The sequence below is a fragment of the Arvicanthis niloticus genome, chromosome 10 (assembly GCF_011762505.2).
Source record: "Arvicanthis niloticus isolate mArvNil1 chromosome 10, mArvNil1.pat.X, whole genome shotgun sequence".
NCBI classification, from domain to species: domain Eukaryota; kingdom Metazoa; phylum Chordata; class Mammalia; order Rodentia; family Muridae; genus Arvicanthis; species Arvicanthis niloticus.
In genome coordinates, this window is record NC_047667.1 from 82,321,180 (window position 1) to 82,342,068 (window position 20,889).

The 20,889-nt window shown below is 35.3% G+C and overlaps 1 protein-coding gene across 3 annotated transcripts in view; it reads left to right on the forward strand.

Annotated features, from left to right (window-relative positions):
• LOC117716170 (contactin-associated protein like 5-2) overlaps positions 1-20,889 on the forward strand; it is a 737,433-nt gene that overhangs the window by 706,557 nt on the left and 9,987 nt on the right. For all 3 annotated transcript variants that reach the window (XM_076941723.1, XM_034513110.2, XM_076941724.1), the window contains one exon: positions 16,700-16,918. In XM_076941723.1, the coding sequence (XP_076797838.1) occupies positions 16,700-16,918 (219 nt within the window). The remainder of the gene's footprint in view (positions 1-16,699; positions 16,919-20,889) is intronic.

Sequence of the window (20,889 nt, forward strand, 5' to 3'; positions counted from 1 at the left end):
CAAATGAATTCCTATTGAGCAATTCACCATAAGTCAATGAAAATATAAAGGGGAAGAAAAACAAACCCTGTCTCTGGAGAAAATATGAAACACCACTGTTCTTTTATTTATTTGATTTCTAGTGTGTATATGGGTATGTGTGAATAGTGCATGCAAAAATGCCCATGCACAAGTATGCATGAACTTAAAACAGCCACAGGTCAACCTTGAGAGTCATTTCTTAGAAACTATACACTTTGATTTTGAAAGGATCTCTCATTGGGGTCTGGGATTTACAAGTATAGAGGGCTGACAGGTAAGCTCCAGCAGCTCCTGTTTCTTCTGCTCCAGAGCTGGTTCACAACTGAGCAGGACCATACCCCCAACTGTTTTATACAGGTCCTCATGCTTGCACAGGAGTATTTTGCTCACTGAGTCATCTCTGCACTCTGTTGTCTTTATTTAGCCATATTCAAAGAGCATCATTCATATTTATTTTATAGTTTTAAAAAGACTCCAAAAAATAATTTGTAAAATGCCCAAAGAAAAATTATTAATAAATAGGAAAACTTCAAACAATTCAAGGACTGTTATTTCTTAATAATAAACCCCCAAAGGATGTTTTATATAAATTTTTAATTGAAGGAAAAGATAAAAAATAACATTTCAGAAAGTGTTTATTAAACTACCAAGTATTAATTTCTATTCCTTAATAGAGCACTATGACATTTCTAAATTTGAACATTTCATATAAATTTTAAGGGAATGGTGTTCCTAGATTTTATAACCTAGCACACTTCCTAGCTTCCACTGAATTAATAATGTCCACATACCCTTGTTCTGAATGATGGGCTGACTAAAAGTACTAATATTTTCCAGAAGGCCTGATTTATCAAGTACATACATATTTGCCTTTCTTTTTATGCTTGAAAAAGGGTGGTGGCTGGAGCCTCCAAAATCATTTATACACAGAAAAATAAATACTAAAGTTTGTGAAGAATGAAGCCAACATCTAGAAAAAAAAAGTCTGCAGATCAGGTAATATTTAAAGCCAAAATTTGGTACTAGGTCTAGACTGCCTAATTAATTTGAATTAAGAGAATCTTTGTACTTAGGCCACTTTACATGCTTTTCCTGGCACAAACCTTACATCAAATATAATTTTTCAAAATAGTAATTTGTGATTCTTGTTACCTATAGAATCAGATGGAAAACAAGGAAAGGTTGTCTTCCCATTTTAGACAAATATCCATACTCTAAGTTAAATGTCAGTGATAAAAATGACAAGCAGTGGTAACTTAATGCCAGGGGCCATCCATCATGGTTTGCTCGCTGGTTCAATTTCCAAACACTATATTAAATATATATATTAAATATATATATAATATAAATAATATATATTTAATATATTATATATATTTAATATATATTATATATAATATATATTTAATATATATAAATATATTTAATAAATATATATTAAATATATATAATATAATATATATAAGTCATTTTATATATATTTATATATATATATTATAAATATATATATATATAAAATGACTGAGCAATGGGGATTTTAAAGCCAGTAGCCATTCTTCCAATTTCATTGGTTCTATAGGGAAGTCAAGGTTCCCTTCAGGGACAAAAATATAGAAACTTCTCACTGTGACTAACGTTTAGCTACAGGCAAAACAGGAAACATCCAGCACATTGAGAAGCTATAAACTCATCAGAGATCGGTATCAGCAGATGATGCACTCTCTAGACCTGAGCGATGGAGAAGCCCTGCTAATAGGGCCTAAGGGGCAGTAATCCCAATGGTTAATATATATTCTGGTGTATGCACATCTTCTAACTGCTCAGCCTCAGCCTTTGTTTAGATAGCACAGCCAAAGCTCTGTGATTGTGGCATCCATAATTAGAGATTCAAAATCATACTACATCTATACACCATATACTGAAATCCCTTTAAATACACTTCATCTTACTAGGACATGGCTAATCATGTTAAATATCATGTAAAAGTCTGGGGAAATGGTTCAGATGTAACTGCCATGTAAGAATAAGAACTTGAGCTCAGATGCCCAGCATCCCTATAAATGTTGGATGTGTGTCTGTTACTCTAGTAATGGGGGAGAGTGACTATACAGAAGGATCCCTGTGACTTTGTCTGAAATAGAGGTAATTGCTGGATGTCTTAAACTGACTTTATAAAAATATTATTGTAGCATGTATACAAATAATTAAATGTCTAAAAGGGCCTGAATATTATTATATCTATAAACAAGCAAATAAAACCAAACTGGTCAATGCCAGGTTCAGTGACTGGGGTTATCTTAAAAATTTAAATGTAGAATAGCTAAGGAACACATCAGATGTTTACCCCTGGTGGCCTACACACACATATACATACACTGTTTGGAAGAAAAGAACAGTCGGGAATGAGTAAGCATGATTAGCTCATTAATTTGCTAGACAGTAAAGTTTGCTTTTTCTTAGGCATAGTTTGTGGGAGGTTAATGAGGCTATGGAAAAAATGTTTACTAAATTCTATGAAGAACATTAAAATAGATTCTAGTTTTAGTTAGAGAATACAGTCATTCAGCAACACACCTTTTATTATTAAAAGGTCAGACACAATCATATCTGGGCTCAGCTTTCATCAGATGTGCTGAGATGTTGAGCATTTTCTCTGAGAATCATATTCTTTCACTTGTGTCACTGAAGAAAATGCTTTCTGTGATGGTTGGTAACTTGACAGACTCTAGAGTCATCATAGATACAAAGCTCTGGGCATGTCATGTTCTAGGTTTGGTTAGATGTAGAGTGCCATCCAATTTTAAATGCTGCATTCCTGAACTGAATAGAAAGGAGAAAATTATCTGAGCACCAGCATCCATCTCTCTGCTTTGTGACTGCAGATGCAATGAATCATGGGATTCTTCTGCTGACCTCAATGTAGAAAAATGAAAAAATTATAAAATTTCTCAGACATGTTATGAAGGTTTGTTTCCTAGGTGAATACATAGTTTCTAGGTGGTAATGATGATCAGCACAGATCCTGTCCCTCTAGCTAAATCCCAACTCTGTGAATCAGTTCTTCTTCAATTCAAAAGTTCTAGGAAGTTCGCAGACATCTGCAGATGTTGAGGGTTGCTTACACTTGGTTTCAGCAGTAGTTCTCTTGTAGTTACTGAATAACTATAGAAAAAAGTAGAGAAGGAACAATTTGACCTGGGAATCAACACCATCATAAGTTATATTCATATAACTTTTTCATGAACAGTCCTAGACATATAGGAGTAGCTTTTCCAAAGGATTTTTCCTCTAGCATTACCAGGCTAGTTTCTGAGACATATATGGCAAGTTCTTGCTTTAAATAGTTTCAATGATATTTATATAAAATAAATACTGCTATGTTTGAAAAATATCTAGATATTTAAATTTTGCATGGCATTAAAGAATTCATATATGATATTGTGGCCAGAATTTTTAAAAATACCTAAATTAAAGAAATGTCTCATTTACTTTTTAAAATTCTTTTTTATTAATCATTTTATTCATTTACATTTCAAATAATATTTCCTTTCCATGTTTTCCCTCCACAAACCCCCCCGTCCAATCCCCTCTTTCCCTCTTTCCTTTGCCTCTATGAGTGTGTTCCTCAACAAACTCACCCTCTACCGCCTCACTTCTATTAGCATTCTCCTTCGCTGGGGGCACCAAGCCTTTACAGGACCAAGGGACTCCCATCTTATTGATGTCAGATAAGGTAATCCTCTCCTACATATATGTCTATAGTCATGGAACCCTCCATGTATATTCTTTGGTTGGTGGTATAATATTTGGGAGCTCTTGGTTGCCAGTTAGTTGATAATAGTTCTTCCCATGGGGTTGCAATCTCCTTCAACTCCTTCAGTCCTTCCCATAGCTCTTTCATTAGGCTTAATACAATGGTTGGCTATGAATATCTGTATCTGTATTTGTCAGATGTTGTTAGAACCTCTCAGGGAACAGCCATACCAGGCACCTGTCATGAAGTGCTTCTTGGCATCAGCAACAGTATGGGGGTTTGATGTCTGCAGATGGGATGGATCCCTAGGTAGAGAGGTGTCTGGATGACCTTTCCTTCAGTCTCTGTACCATTTTTTCATTTTCCTTTGGAAAGCAACATTTCTGAATTAAAATTTTAAGATGGGTATATTTCCCCATCTCTCAACTGGGAGTCATGCCTATCTACTAGTGGTGGTTTCTACAGGTTCTCTCTCCCCTTTGTTGCTTATTTCACCTAAAGTCATCCTGTTTGGGTTCTGGGAGCCTCTCCCATCCCTGGAGTCAGGGACTTTCTACTGGCTACTTTCACTTCTCCATCCAGCACTGCTACATATTTCTACTCAATTTCCTGACCCTTTGTATTTTTTTCTGTCCCTTCCAATATCTGATCGTGTCTCTCTATTTCTGAACAGAGCTGTTCTGTTCAGAAAAGTTTTGTTTTCTGTGCCAATGTGTACAAGGCTCTTCCCCACTTTCTCATCTATTAGATTCAGTATATCTGGTTTTAAGTGAAGATCCTTGATCCTCTTGGACTTGAGCTTTGTACAAAAAGATAAGAATGGATCAATTTTCATTATTCTACATACTGAGTGACTTTTGAACCAGCATCATTAGATGAAAATGCTCTTCTACCGGATGGTTTTGGTTTTTTTTCTCAATGATCAAGTGACCATAGGTGTGTGGGTTTAAACTTAGGTCTTCAATTCTACTCCATTGGTCTACCTGCCTGTCTCTGTACCAATACAATGTGGTTTTCATCACTATTACATTGCAGTACAACTTGAAGTCAGGAATATAGATTCCTTAAGAAATTTTTTTAATGTCAAGAATAGTTTTTGCTATCCTGGGTTTCTTGTTATTCCAGTTGAATTTGAGAATTTCTCTTTCTATCTCTGGGCAGACTTTAGTTTGAATTTTGATGGGGATTGCATTAAATTTGTAGATTACTTGCCATAAGAAGGCCACTTTTACTATGTTATTTAGGCAATCCATGAGCACAGGAGATCTTTCGATCTTCTGAAATTGTCTTTGATTTCTATCTTTAGAGAGTTAAAGTTCTTTTTTATTTCCTACATGATTTAAACTTCATTTTAAGACTTTATTTACCATTTTGGGGGGTTGTTTATTTACATTTCAAATGTTATCCCTTTACCAGTTTCCCCTCTGAAAACTCCCTATCTCAACCTCCATCCCCCTGCATCTATGAGGGTGCTCCCCTACCCACCACCCACTCCTGCCTCCCCTCCTTGACATTCCACTACACCGGGGCATCAAGTATTCACAGGACCAAGGCCCTCTCCTCCCACTGATGTCCAACAAGGACATCCTCTGCTGCATTTGTGTCTAGAGCCATGGGTCCCTCCATGTGTACTCTTTGGTTGGTGGTTTAGTCCCTGGGAGCTCTCAGGTGTCTGGCTGGTTGATATTGTTGTTCTTTCTATGGGGTTACACACTCCTTCAGCTCCTTTAGTCCTTTCTCAAACTCCTCCATTAAGGACCCTATACTCAGTCCAATAGTTGGCTGTGAGCATTTGCCTCTGTATCTACCAGGCTCTGACAGAGCCTTTCATGAAACAGATACATCAATGTCCTGTCATGAAGCATAACTTGGCATCTGCAATAGTGTCTGGGTTTGGTGTTTATATATGGGATGGATCTCCAGGTGGGACAGTCTCTTGATGGCCTCCAGGTACACGCAAAAGTACTGCCCCCCACAGAACTTCAGACTGAGTAAGAACTCCCCATGCTTGGGTGACACCCCACAGCATTGCAGAGTGAACTCAGTCAAAAGTCCCATGCTTCTGCTTCTCCCTGGAGCCACGCATCCCAGAGCCACCTGAAGCAGAAGACACATGGGAACCACAACTGCTCAATAGGATCCTGCCCACACAGGAGCTAACAGTCCCACAAGTGGTGGAGGATGTGGACAGAGCCAGCTCCAAGAGTACCTCCCACTGGTGCCCAAAAAGAACCTCTCCATGGAACTCAAGGACAGTGCTCCCACAAATCCAGCAGAGACAATGCCATCTCCTGGAACCTGCCTGGGACATCAAGCTACTTCCAGACACCTCATCTGACTGAAGACTCCTGAGACACATGCTGAGATCCCAAGACACATGCTGAGATCCAGAGACACAGGCTGAGTCCTACAGAAGACAGATCCAGACCTTCCAGCTACAGATAAACTCTCTTGTCAAAGTCAAATAACTAAAAGTTGCATGTTAGTAAGAAAAACATAACGTCTATCTAGATTAATCAGATGTTACTACCCTCAAACTGTTCAACCTGTAGTTAATTGATTCAATGATCCCTTGCCTTTCCAACCTCCACCCTCAACTCCCCTTACCCTGTGACTTGATTGTGCTACCCCCTCCAGTCTGCATAGTGTTTTCTTTTGACTTCCTCATCCAAAGTTTTCACTACAAATGACACAGTCACTCCAGTGACGTGTGGGCAATTAGCTCACGTGTGTGGGTGGGCACGGATCCTGTTGGGCACTTGTGGTTCCCGAGTGTCTCCTGACCCAAGTGGCTCAGAGAGGTGCAGCTCCAGGGAGAGACTGAAGCATGGATTTTTGACTGAGTTCACTCCATGTGGCACTTGGTGGATGCTGTGCAGCTCCACCCAAGCACAGGGTGTTCTTACTCAGTCTGAAGTTCTGCTGAGGGGCAGGGCTCTTGAGTGGACCCGGAGGCTGGTGGTCTCCATTCGGGGATCTCATATGCTGCTGGGGGGGGGGGGGCTCGGATGAACAGAGACATGAAAGGAATGAGGGGGAAAAGAGAGGCCCTAACAGCACCCCACAGGAAGCATCCACTTGGCTGGATCAAGGCTCAGCTAGCTTGGTTGAATTGGCAGTCTCCATGGCTGCAGAGGTGGTGACAATGGATCATTAAAGGCTTTCTCCATGGTTCCCCAGAGAAGAAAAGACACGAGGCCCCAAAAGACACAAGGAAGTCCATGGGTTTTAAAGGGTTTAATGTCATGGCAGGAAGTAGATGAATCTGGCTGCAACCCCACAAAACTCAGGGCAGACCTGACTTAAATAGGGAGGGAGGAGGGTCAAAGAAGGAATGTTTAATTGGCTACACCCTCTGACCTTTAGGTATCTCATTAATATGGAAATCTCTCAAGGGCCTGAGGCCTGTAGTCATGCCCTCTACCTGTGGAGGAGTACAAACCTATCTTTGGGAAGAGCTGTATTGCCCTAAATGACTAAAAAGCATGGGTCAATGGAGGTCTTTGGCCGCATGTCAAGAGTCTGGAATCTGGGAGCATGACAAAATGTATTCGGTCCCTTGAAGGATCTCCGGCCATTTCTAGCCAGTGCTCTACCAGAAACCAAGCCATCCTTTCACGGTCCCACAAACTATGTTCATGTTTCTCTGGATACAAGCTCTTGCACTTGGGTTGCTATCCCTTTATTGATTCAACCATTTCCCCAGTCATTCTTTTATTACTCTATTTTATTCTTGTGATGCCTGGAACTATAAGATCACTACAGTCAACTGGAATGGTCTCAGAGGGACCAGCCTAAAGTCCTTTGTTCAGAGCTACCAATGAATGTGGGCACATTGCTATGTGAAAGAATTAATCATTGTTGTTTAGAATTTGTACACTGGTCTGTGAACTCCCAGTTCAGTGCAGTGATTGTAGCTCATTTAAGCCCTATTCAAAGAACTGCTACTTGGACATTCAATTCTTTAATTTTATTCATATAGTAGTAAAAAGTCAGAAATGGAAATAAATGAGTTCATGACCCTCGCTTAGCTCTGAATCTATGTTAAATCAATAAAAAATACCCTGGGAGGAGGAAATCTTTTTGTATCTTCAATCCAAAGAAATGGATTCTATAGCCATGTTTAAATATTAGCATAAACCCTCAATATTAATTTCTTTGTGGAAAATATCCTTAAAAAGATATTCCTGAGGGTATGATAACAAGAAATTTAAAATTTAGTCATGGTGCTAAAGTCTTCGAAATTCTACGTTCACTATCTTATATCCACGGAGGTGCCATTCTATTATGGTTGTTGCCAGGCAACCAATTAACATGTGTTCAATTATTCAGGCAGTGGAATTGTTAAGGTGAAGTAATGGATTCTCAAATAGTACCTTTTACATTTTTAAGTTATAATTACATATTTTCCCCCTTCCCATTTCTCCCTCTAAAACCTTCAGTATAACCCATTTTGCTGACTTTTAAATTCGTGGCCTTGTTTTTATTAGTTGTTGTTATATGTGTACAAATAAATATTCTTAGATACATAAATACACTGTACTCAATCTGTACAATGTTACTTGTATGGATTTTCATAGCTTACGAGTTGGTTTTGGATAACCAATTGATATGTTCATTTTGAGAAAGGGTATTTCTCTTGGTCTCCACATTTCTTAGTTCCCTGTAGTTCAATGTGTAGTGTTATGGAGTTTTGAGCTTAACCCCATCTACTTTAGCATGTCTATTTCTGTCATTGTTAAGCTCATGTTTAGGCATTCATGTTCTGAAACTTTATTGTAGAAACTCTCTACCTAACTTCTGTTTTCTCCTGTTCACCATCTTATATTATACCCCATCTATTTATTCATCTACCATCTATTATCTCTTTGTCTACTTATGTATCATTTGTCTATTGATACATGTCTATATATCTAATTTTAATAAACAATTTTAAGTATATAAGACTTATGTAAGGCGTACTATAGTCTAGGCCTTATGCAAAACTGATGCCTTTAAACACCTAAAATGTTTACTGACGAATTTCTATGATCAAAGATTTGTATTTTTACAGAAATGTCATAATTTTTCATATAAATTATTAAATATAATTGTACATAAGATATGAACCAATAAACATGCACACTTACGTAGATATACACACATACATACATACATATATACATACATACATACACACATGTGTGTATGTGTGTGTGAGTGTGTAGGTATTGGGGAAGAATAAGGAGAGATTAGAGGTATACAAAAATTATGAGTTGGGCATAGGAAGTTGGAAGTTCAACCATTAAGAAGAAGCCTAACCTGATTGATGAACGGGCATTATACCTGCCACATTCACCATGTTATCTGTGAAAGAGCCCTCCTTATAAGCACCTAAAAACTCTATGCATTTTCTTTACTTGCAAAGCATTTCAAATCATCATAAAGAGAGGAGGCAGTGGCATTTGTCAATCAGACCTACCTGATTCCCTAAATTCCAACTACAATGTTCATTTAGCTTTAGGTCACAGAAGATTCAGGATATTGGAGATAAATGTTCTATGCTCAGTCTTGGAAGAGCTCCAAAGAAACCAATGAAGTTTTAGAAAAAAATCATAACTTCTTTCATAAATAAAAGTTCCACGTGACATGTCATTAGGATGAAGGTAAAATTAAAAATTAATGTTTTTCATTGGCCAAACTGAAAGCATTTTAGATATACTGATATATGTTTTATCATATGGCTACATACCATTAATATTAGGAAGTCTTTTTTCCCATTATTACCCTTTATGAGGGTTAAGGAAAATCTTACTCTTCATTTGGAGAGTTGGGTTCTAGTTGAGAGAAGTAAAGAACTGAGAAGGATATTCTTCTTTCTAAAGGAAAGTAGACTGGCATTGTGGTGGAATGAAATCAGTGCAATGAATTGATATAAGAAAGATGCCTTGAGAGATGAAAAATCTCATTTCCATTTGCCTCCTACCTATCTTTTACCTTTTTAATTCTTCCTTATATATTGTGTATGCATTGCTTCATTCCTTAAAAAATTCTAACATTTCATTTCATGTTTTAACCACTGCCCTAGTTAGTCAACTTGACAGTTCAGTTTCATCTGTGAATGCCACACTTGGTAGATTGTCATAATCAGATTGCCCTGTGACCCTAATTAAAAGATCTTTCTTGACTGATTATTGATGCAGGTGAGTCCAGCCTACTCTGAATGACACCATTTCTAGACAGGTATGTTGAGGCTCTTTTAGAAAGTTAGCTGACAATGAGCTAGAAATCAAGAGAAAATGTGAAAATCTAGGCATACTTCATTCATAGTTTCTGACTAGAGGCTATAGAAAATTCCTCAATGACAGACTGTGACTTTGAAATGTAAGCCAATTAAACTCTTTCTATCCCAAGTTGAATTTGGTCATTTTGTTTAGCAGAGCAATGGAGAACACAAGAACAAATACATTAACTCAATTACATCCATTAGAAGAAAATTTTAAGTCAATTGTGTTACTTTCTGCTATATGAAATGAACTCTTATTCACCCCAGATAGTAGCATGAGGACTAAAAAGCAGCCGAGTCACTGAGAATCTCACCCCATCCAGAATGACAATTCATGAAATCTGTACCCCTAAACTCTCTGTAGAAATTTCAGGGAGTGTACTTTGGTGGAAAGTATCCTTGCTCTGATGACTGTTATCTTATGAATTTTGTAAGTTTCAGGAACTTCATAGAAACTTGTGCTAATTTGCTTTCTAAACTTTATAAACTTTATTTATATATTGAGTCTCAAGGATCCTCTTCCAGGAAAGAAATGTTTCAAATATGAAAGAGGTATGGCACAGTAGTGCTTCTGAAACTGTGAGCTATGGGCCACATATACTATAATTACCTAATCATTTATTTTAAAAATCTAAATGTTTTTTTATTATTTTTCATGAATGCTTTTGTTTCATAGTATTAATTTTACTATTCAGGCATTTTATCATATCCAACGGGAAAATTATTTGTTTTAGTATTATATATTTCTCTATCCTAGTGAATTTCATATATATATATATATATATATATATATATATATATATATATTGAAATTGATCATATCCTCGTACTTAAATTCTTAAATTACCCCGTATTCCTACAGCACACCACTTCCCATCTTTATATGGGGAAGAGAGAAATACCTTCTTTTGAGGATGATCACTGGTAGGTGTCTTTGCTCCAGTTGAAGACCTAAGCACCCGAAGCTTTTCACATCAGCCCACTGTTTACATAAAGATTCTGAAATAAGAGTTTTCACATTTTTCTGGACAAGCTTACATATTGTATGCCACTTCCTGCCCTAGATGTGTCAACATTCCTTTCTGTTTTTTCATAGACAGTAATCTCTCACTCTCCTGTAAGATGTATTATCTGAATTTATTACTTGTTAGAGAGATGGGAAATATGCAGAGACCAGTGCTTGTCTGAGAATCCTTTTCTGCTACTTTCTACAGCTTATTTCCTTTGAACAGGGTCTCTCAAAGAACCTCTAGTAACCTTTCAGCAAGCAAGTCCCAGGAATCTTTTTGTCTCTGTGCCACATCCTCATCCCAGAAGTAGAATTATAGGTGTGCATACCCAAGTCTAGTTTTTATGTGAATAATGGGGAATTGAACTCACATGGGGCTGAGCTATCTCCCCAGTCCTAATGCCGGACACTTTGTCTAGTTATCTTTTCAGTTTGTTTCAGCTATAGTAAACTTCAGAGGTAAAACCACTTTGCTTGTATTCTCTGCTCATGTTTTCATTTACAAGAGTTCATCTTACTTATATCTTATCGTGGTACAACACTTTACTTTTACAAGTCAGTGTGATGTGGCCCTACATGGCTTGTTCTATGACATTTAAGGGATTCAAGTAGTATACATGACTTTTAACATATAGAAAATATTACATTACATTCCAAAACAGAATCATGTTTTGGACTTTTTTGTACTTTTAAAAAATATATACATTCCAGTAAACCTGCCTGAATAGTTCTCCTGGAATAGATATGTTCCTCTCTCCATGTCAAAACTTCCAACCTGACTATTGTGCATCCAAGCTAAGATTGGCTTCAAACAACTTTCTTTGGGTTTTCAAATCTGATGGAATATTGATAAGTAAATGTGAAAATTTATGACTCCCCAAAGAAGGAGCTGGAGAGACGGTTCAGTGATTAGAATTTGTTGCTCTTCCAGAGGTTCCCCAGTTCAGTTTAAAGCATGCAGGCTTGATGGTTCACAATCAATATAATAAATATGATGCCTTCTTCACTTCTCTGAGAACACAGACACTAACATGGTGGTATTCATTCAGGACACACACACACACCATGAATAAAAATAATAACAATAAAATCTTTAGAATACCTGAAGAAGTTAGTCCTTAATTTATCAATTGAATCATTAAACATTTGAGTAACATTTATTCAATGGCAAATGATTATAAGGTGAAAATTTCCAAGTATACCACCTCTTGCATTTTAATTCTTCAGTACATTGAAAGTATATTGAAATTAGACAAAGGAATTTGGAACTGACATATAATAGAAACAATAAAAATAATTGTGTGTCTCACACCACATCATTAATAACATGCACTTACTATGGAAAGACATTAATAAAAACTCAAAATTTCGATGCTAGAGATTAAGTTCCAGATTTCTTTTGTATGTATGTGATTACAGTTAATTAAAATATTTTGCAAGTGCCTTGCTTTGGGAAATGTCTCTCATCTCAATACCTGGGCAAGTGTGGCCAGGGAATTCTGTTTCAAGCTAGTCTGAAACGTCTACTGAGACATTTTCAGAAATAAACAAACAAATCAATAAATAGAGCCACAAAGAGAGTGTCCTATTCATTTGGAAAGAATTGAAAGAATATATTTTAGGTGTTCTTATAATTAGATAAAGAGGGGAGTGTAATATATGAACATAATCATATACATTGTATATATGCTGTCAAATAGGCACATGGAGGACAGAGAATAATAGTGATTCTTATACATTATATTTATCCACCACCTCCCCTTGAGAAAGTTTGTCACTGAACCAAAGGCTTGACATTTATACTGTACTGACTCTCCTGGGAGCTCCTAGGATCTGTCTACATAAATCCCCCAAATTCTGGTGTTACAGGCACAGGCTGTTATGTTCAGCTTCTTTTATGTGAGTTTTGGGAATTCAAACACAACTCTTCAATAATGTGTAATAGACACACATATCTACAAAACTACTCCAGCCATAATGAAGATATTAAATAGCTTCATTTTTCTACTCCATAATATGTAACTATATTATGGTGGACAACATAAGTGTTTATAAGAACATGTAAGCAAATATAATAGCTGCCAAAAATGTACTTATGAAACAGAGCCAAAATTTAGAAGTCATTTTTTTTATTTCCCCAATCTTTGTGGCAGATTCAATGGCAATTGGTTAATAGTGGGCAAAATCAAAGCTTGGAAATATGGAAGGCAGTCATATGTGCAACAGCCAACTTCACGTGCTAAGGTTCACCCAGTGTTCTCTGTATGCTGGATCAGTTGCTTCACCATTAGCACTTCAGAGCTGCAGGTGGAACCAGGAGGGAATGAGAAGCTGTTATTTCCTAGTATATGAAGTATTTTCCAGAGAGATAAACTTACTCTATTTATAGTAAGGCAGTTAGAAATGCAGGTTTCTTTTTGAATTCTTTGTAGATTTCTGTGTTTCCAGTAGTAGTACATGTGCTATGGAAACAAACCTCATGGTTCTTCTTGATTCAGTAGAAGTCATATTTGGAAATATTGAGAACAGAGCATGAAAATGGTATATTTTGGTGACATATTTTAGATCTCCATGCTTGTGAGAAGGCACTTTTATCTGTTAAACTGTCCTTGGATTTTGGTTTCCCAGGTCATGACTTCAAATAGTTCTTTTCTACTATCTACATCTGAGTCTAAATATATTACAAAATATATCGAACCACTAATGCTTATCCCTGTGAAATGTGAAATAGTCTTCAAATATTTGAGTTGTTTTACTGTTGTGTAATTTTTAAATATTTTATGTAAAACTATTTCAAACAGCTACTGGAGTTCTAATGCCATCTCCCTCCTTCTTGTAGGCACTGCACCTACCTAAACATGCAAACACACACATAAACAGAATTAAAATGAATTTATGTGCATCTATCTACATATACAAATACACACACATTTACAGAATTAAAATTAAAAGTAAAATAAAATCACTTAAAAGTAAATAATATTGCTATGATGTATAGTAATAAACATTGAAAATATGTAACCTTTCACTTATTTGGAAGAAGTAGTTAATCTTTAATACTCACAAGTTTAAATTCCAATGAGAGATAAACATCTTTAAAATTGTCCTTTGTGGGGTTTTTTTTGTCTTTTTTTTTTTTTTACTATTTCACTTTTGTAAGTATCAAATATATAATTATGTGGTTCTCAAAGTATTTATTTCTTTATTTTACTAGTGTGTGTGTGTGTGTGTGTGTGTGTGTGTGTGTGTGTGTGTGTATGTGCACATGGATGCACACAAGTATACACATGCAGGCATTTGGTTCTCTTTTTCCATTCTAGAGTTTTCAGAGAGAACTCATATCATCATATATGATACACATTTTTAATTCAATGATCCCTATTACATACCTCTAACTCTGCATAGCAATTCCCTTTATTTCATTTCTAAAACCTCTCATTGACTGTAGACTTAATATGCGTGAAGACTATTTCACACAACCTTCTATAAGGAAAGACTGTCACTTTCTCACATTTAACCCGGTTTCTTTATATTCTTATTTTTGTATGAGGAGCTTTGACTTGTGAAAATTTCGATAGTGGTACCATTCTAGTATCAGTAAAGCCTTCCATCTGGCAATCTCTGTGAATGGAAAGTAGCATTCTTGACTTGATCCTGAAGGCATAGTTCAATAAATTATCACTTTCCAGTGTGTAGAAATCTGTCAGCATAAAAATGTCATTCCAGTTTATACTTTCTTTCTCTTGCCTTTCACTTCCCTTTTATTTTTGAGATATAAATTTTTTATTCATTCACTACAAATAAGTGGCTAACTTCACCCTTCACTTCCTACCAGTCAACAGCTATTTACATGGCTTGGCAATTATTTTCATGTCTGCAGTATCTCCTCAATTCAGCTAGTTTTAAATGATTTTGATGAAACCATTGCAGATACAAAGGTCATTAGGTGTAAAATAATGAGAAAAAGAAGAAAATCGTATATTGAAGTGATCATTTAAAAATGTACAAGAAAATAGGACAACTTTGCTTATCATGAAGACAGACAAAGGAGCTAGGGAATAAAATGAAGGCTAAAGGAACTGGATATGTCAAAGAACCACACTTTTTTCCAAAGGATGCACAACCTGGCCATACTGATTCTTTGACTTTAAGCCCAAAAGTGCTGCTAAATTTCCAATCTACAGAAATGAAAAATAATTAATATTGAGTTGAAATTATTTAAATTTTCAGCAATGTGTTATACTGAACACATAAAATTATATGGACTGTTACTGGTTTGGCATGTAAGAAAAGACAAGGGAGAAGCTTTTATTTTAATGTGGATGTTGGAGGGAAAAAACAAGATGGGATGAAATTTAATGAGGATAGAGAGATGGCTCCATGATTAAGAGCATTTGTTATTCTTCCAGAGAAGCTTAGTTTGATTCACAGTAGTCACAAAAGTAATTTGTGCTTTACAAAATTAGACACATTCTTTGTCCTCTATAGAAACACATCATATGTTCAGATGCAGAAACACATATACACACCCACTTGTGTATGTGTGAGAGAAAGAGACAGACACAAAAAAACAGAGAGGGAGGAATAAGAGGATTTTATTTTAAGATTTAGAGAAGAAATATCAAGGTAAGAAACACTAAAAGCTATTAACATCTTTTATTTTACCATACTGTCCTTATATCTTTTTTCTTAATGCTGCTAGCCAAATACATGCTAAGAGTTAAAAGGAATGCATTATTTAAAGATAGATTTTAATGTATGGTAGTAGATAAGAAAATTCCTGTATCTCTTTCCATAACTAAGAGGCTTCTTATAGTAAAATAATCAGATGAGCCATCTAGTTACATTGAAACTATTATACCTTAACAAAATATAGTTCATTATGCACTGTACATTATATAATTGCACCATAACAATTTTATCAAATGACCCTCTTTAAGAAAAATAATGAAACATCTTGACAAAAATAAGACATTTGATCTTTCTGTGAAACCCAAATTATTACATCTCTATCCCTTATAAAGATTCAAAAATACTCCAGCAATTTGAATATGTAATAAGCAAAAAGTCATCTCCCAAGTTACTGTCTAATCAATACTATGCTCAGAAGTGATGCAGTTAGAAATGTTTACTCACTCAGTCTATACAGCTTCCTGGAGACAATAAGTATGATCCATCTCTGGGAGACCTGCATTCATTTCTAATCCCATTGATTGCTTATTATTTTCTGTTGTTACAATTGTAAATTAAATATTGTAATGAGTATTGTGATTTGATTGTGTTAATCATATGTATCTATAGAAAAATCTTGATAGAAACAAAGATAAAAATTCTTTCAAATATCTAGAGTTTTAGTAGGGTACGATAGAGCTACATTTAATCTTTCCAGGATTCATAAAATTCATGAATGAAAACTGTGAAGCCTGAAACATTTTTTTTCAAAGAGATAGCCATAGCCCTTTTCTATGAGATATAGTTGAATGATGTATTGATGCCTGCAGTAAATGCATAGTTAAGAAGAAGAGAGAGATATAAGAACTTTCCATATTTAAAGAATAACAAGGGAGTTTCAGCCATTTTAGTTAATAATCGATAAAATCATATAAAGTATTTTAAAAATAAGATGACTTGTGATTTTTATTCATTGCAGAAACTCTTCTGTTGGATCCAGAAGTTGCTAAAGCAAATACATTGGGTTTTGTTGGATGCCTTTCTTCAGTCCAATACAATCATATACCCCCATTGAAGGCAGCTCTCCGCCATGCCAATATTTCACCTGTGACTGTCCAAGGGACCTTGACAGAGTCCAGCTGTGATTCCATGGTAGACTCTGATGTGACTGGAGTGACTACTGTTTATTCTTCATCAGGTACTTCCCAGAAGATGCTCTCTTGAATTTCCATCACTAACAACATTTCTGCAATCTTATAGATCTATAGGATTGTCCAATAGCACTCAGCACTTTGACTTGCATAATTATAGGTGGTTATGAGTTCTAACGGTTTCTTATGGGTCATGTCTATATTTACAAAACACTCTTTTAAAAGGCAATTAAGAAAGAAAAAATTTATTCTGCTTCAAGGTTCAATTGTCCAGTTCAGCATAGATGATAGGAATTTGAAGTAGATGTTTATGTAACACTAATAATCAAGAAGTGAAGAATGATATCTATGTGCCAGTATTCAAATCATTTTTTATTTATGTAGGCTAGGATCCTATCCAGGGAGTGGTGCCAATCAAAATGGGCATATCTTCTTACCTCAGTTATGAAATAAAGATAAGGCCACATGCATTTCTAGGGACCTGTCTCCTAGGTGATTCAAGATTCTGTCAAATTAACTATTAACACTAACCATCCCACAAGCAATGGTCAATAGAAATAGACAATAGAAAGTTGTGAGTACTAGAGTAGCAATTACTTTAATTAATAATAAATTTTAAGTATGACATTTAACAATATTTAGATAATATATGTTTAACTTATTGAAAATTAATAATTAACACATTAATAATAAAATTAACTACACATATATTTAATATAATTCTAGTTTCAGGTAATATGCAGTTATAATTAGTATGTAGTTCCGAGTAGTACATATCATCCATGAATTCATAAGTATATGTATATTTGTGCATTACTGTTTAAGTAGAAACTAATGAGTAGTTAGGGGGCATGAAAACATCAGAATGGAGACTTAGATAATACCAACTTCAATATTGTGCTCTAGCTTTTTGGACCAAGTATTAACAAAATTATAGAAATATAAGGTGTAAAATGTCATACTTTGAATGTATTATGTAAGTATTGTTTTTATTACATTAGTTGAAAGCAGATAGGGAAAGGCTTAATAGCTCAAACTGTTGTACAATCGTGAGGACCTGACTTACAATTTCTAGCACCCACATAAAGACTATGTGTGGCAGTGACTACTTGTAATCCAGCTCCCAGGCCAATAACCTCTCTGAATTAGTGAGCTCCAGATTCAGTCAGAGATATAGTCTCTAAAAGGACAATAAAAAATGATTAAAGGAAACACCAGAAATTAATCTCTGAACCCAATGCTGGCTCCTATGGGATAACATACTTGCCTAAATGCATGGTATTCACACATAAACATAAATAAATATGTACATAAACAAATAGATATATAAATGCATATTTTGTACATAGTCTTACCTATTTATACTATGTGTGCTTGTCTGTCTAATGAGAACATTTGATAATAAAACTATACTTGTTCATTTTATGATTTGTTTATTCATGATAGTTTGTTTTCTTTAACCAACCAAGCCCAAGCTACTGACAAGTATAATTATGCTCTGCAATCAGGTTTTGTTTTTTTTTTTTTATTATGAGTGACTTATTCCACTTGATATGGCATTTGTTTTGTCCACATTGTTTTAGAATGAACAGATCAACTTTTTTATGGCTAAGTAATATTCCAGTGTGTGTTGTTATGTGTACATATGTGTATGTATGTTTGCATGTATATGTGTATGTATGTGTGTGTACTTATTCATGCATATCTATCATCTATCTTTCAAACATCTATCTCACATAAATAAGCATGGAGTTTAGGTAGCAACAGAAAGTATTAAGAGAAAATCGAGCTTAAGGTTTTGGTTGTGTATTTTGGGTGAAGAATTGGATCTTTTGAGAAACTTTGATCAAACTTGTGCTATATAGATTATTTCAAGTGGTCCTATAGTTGTCTGTATGGTGTTTAGAGGAGAGAACACGTTGTCTTGGGGAGGGTAAGTTAAATAACAAGCTTGTTGGGAATAAAGGCTGTGTACTTGCATTTTCTGTGTGTGAAAGATATTTTTGTATTGTGTAGCATTTACTGTCCCTAGGAATCAATTAGCATAGCATTGTGTGACACTATTTCTGAGAAAATGTAAAGAAATATCTACTCAGCTCAGATCAAGAACTGGTGACAAACCAAAGCTAAGATACTACCAAATTTCAATTTGATGAACCAGTGAGTTTTATTCATGCTATTTACAGGGATATGGTTGATTGATTACTCACAGGAATAAAAATGACCCAATAGATTTATCTCCAAAGCCTACCCCAGCATGGGTGATAGCTTATGTAAGCTGACAAAGGAAATTTGCAAAATTTGTAGATAGCTCAACAGTTCAAACAGGTCCTCTCCCAGGAAGTCTTGCTAATATCTGCCCATTTCAGCAGCTTTGGTTGTCTGAGAACCTTCCAAGCAGCTTCACTGATATTAGAGCATCATTAATCAGTCCTATATAAGCTTGTGGAAGGAGAGACCTACTGCTTCTTGTCTGTTTCAACAAATTCCTGGAGTTACTCTACTGTTTACTTCCTAAGTCTTAAGAAATTGCCCTTTTGAACATTCTGACTCTTTAAAAGTCTCCTTGTAGGGGGAATGTATCCATTACATGAAAATTGTTTCATACCTGGGAAATACGTCTATATCCTGGACAATAAAATATTCAAATGAGTCAGAAAATTCAGAAAAAAATTAATTTATTAGTTTTCTGGATTAACTTTGATAGACCACTCTTCAGCTACAGAGTAGTGCCACATATACAAAAAAATAATGATCGGTGTCTTTGTTTGAATTACACTTTGACACTCTCAAATAAAAATTATTTTCAAAGGAAGTGTATAAGTATTGTTATATATTTCTGGTGAGACTTAGCATAGCACTGAGTGAAAACTCACCCTTGTTTATTCAGCAATCAATGTCTAGTATTATACATAAAAATGGGTGTTCTTATACAACATATATGCAAATATGTATATTCAGATAGTATTAAATTTTTGACAGAGAAATGGTAGCTAGATGAGTAGATGGGTAGATAGATGGTAGGTAAATAAATGGTAAATGGAGAGTATGGAGAGGCATATTTATGCATTTACATTAAGGCATTTATCTTCAGAGGAGGGAAAGTTAAAACTAAGATCTGATTTTCAAATATCATTAAATCAAAATCAACAATGAAGTGTAAATGCTCTTAAAATATATCACCAGTGTGATGTGTTACTTTGAAAAACATGTTCACCAAACATACTTCAGAATCTATAATATAATTAGATCTGATGTTTTCTTTGTAGCATTAGTGAACACTAAAGAATTTGAATTGATAAAGAAAATTAATATCTATTATTCTATCAACTTCAAAACATGTTAGAAATGGATAAATATGGGTTAACATCAGGAATATATTATTTATGTTAAAATTATGACATAGGTTAAATAAAGTTGGAACCAATTTGAGCTGTGTTAAGACAAAAGAATTTTATGGACTGTGGACAGTTGATATTTGAGTATTCATGAAAAAACAGAAGGAGTTTCAGGAAGGAGCTTTGTCATAGAATATGCCATATTTAAAAAGTTGTAAGTATATAGGAGGTAGTAGCTAAATATCTGGCATTTGCTCCTGTCATCTTCCTCCCTCCCTGACTTTTTCTTTCCTTAACTTTCTGCAACTCTCTCTACTTCTACCTTACTACCTCCCATCTGACCTCATATTCAGTCTCCCTCAGATCCAGTAGCTTTATTTATACTCCATCCCAGTTTTTCCCTCCCATTTTCCCTCTGTTTCATTCTGATTCCTTATGATTCTCTCTTCTTTCTTCCTTCATCTTTAAGTTTTCATGTCTTTACCCTTTCCTATCTTATTTCTTATGCATCTCCACATTTTTCTTCTTTCCCTATCTCCATCCCTGTCCTCTTCCTCCTTTCTTCTTCCCATTCTCATCTTCCTGTTTACCTCACTTCCTGTTTTGTTCTCTCCCTCTCTCTCTCTCTCTCTCTCTCTCTCTCTCTCTCTCTCTCTCTCTCTCTCTCTCCTCTCTCAATC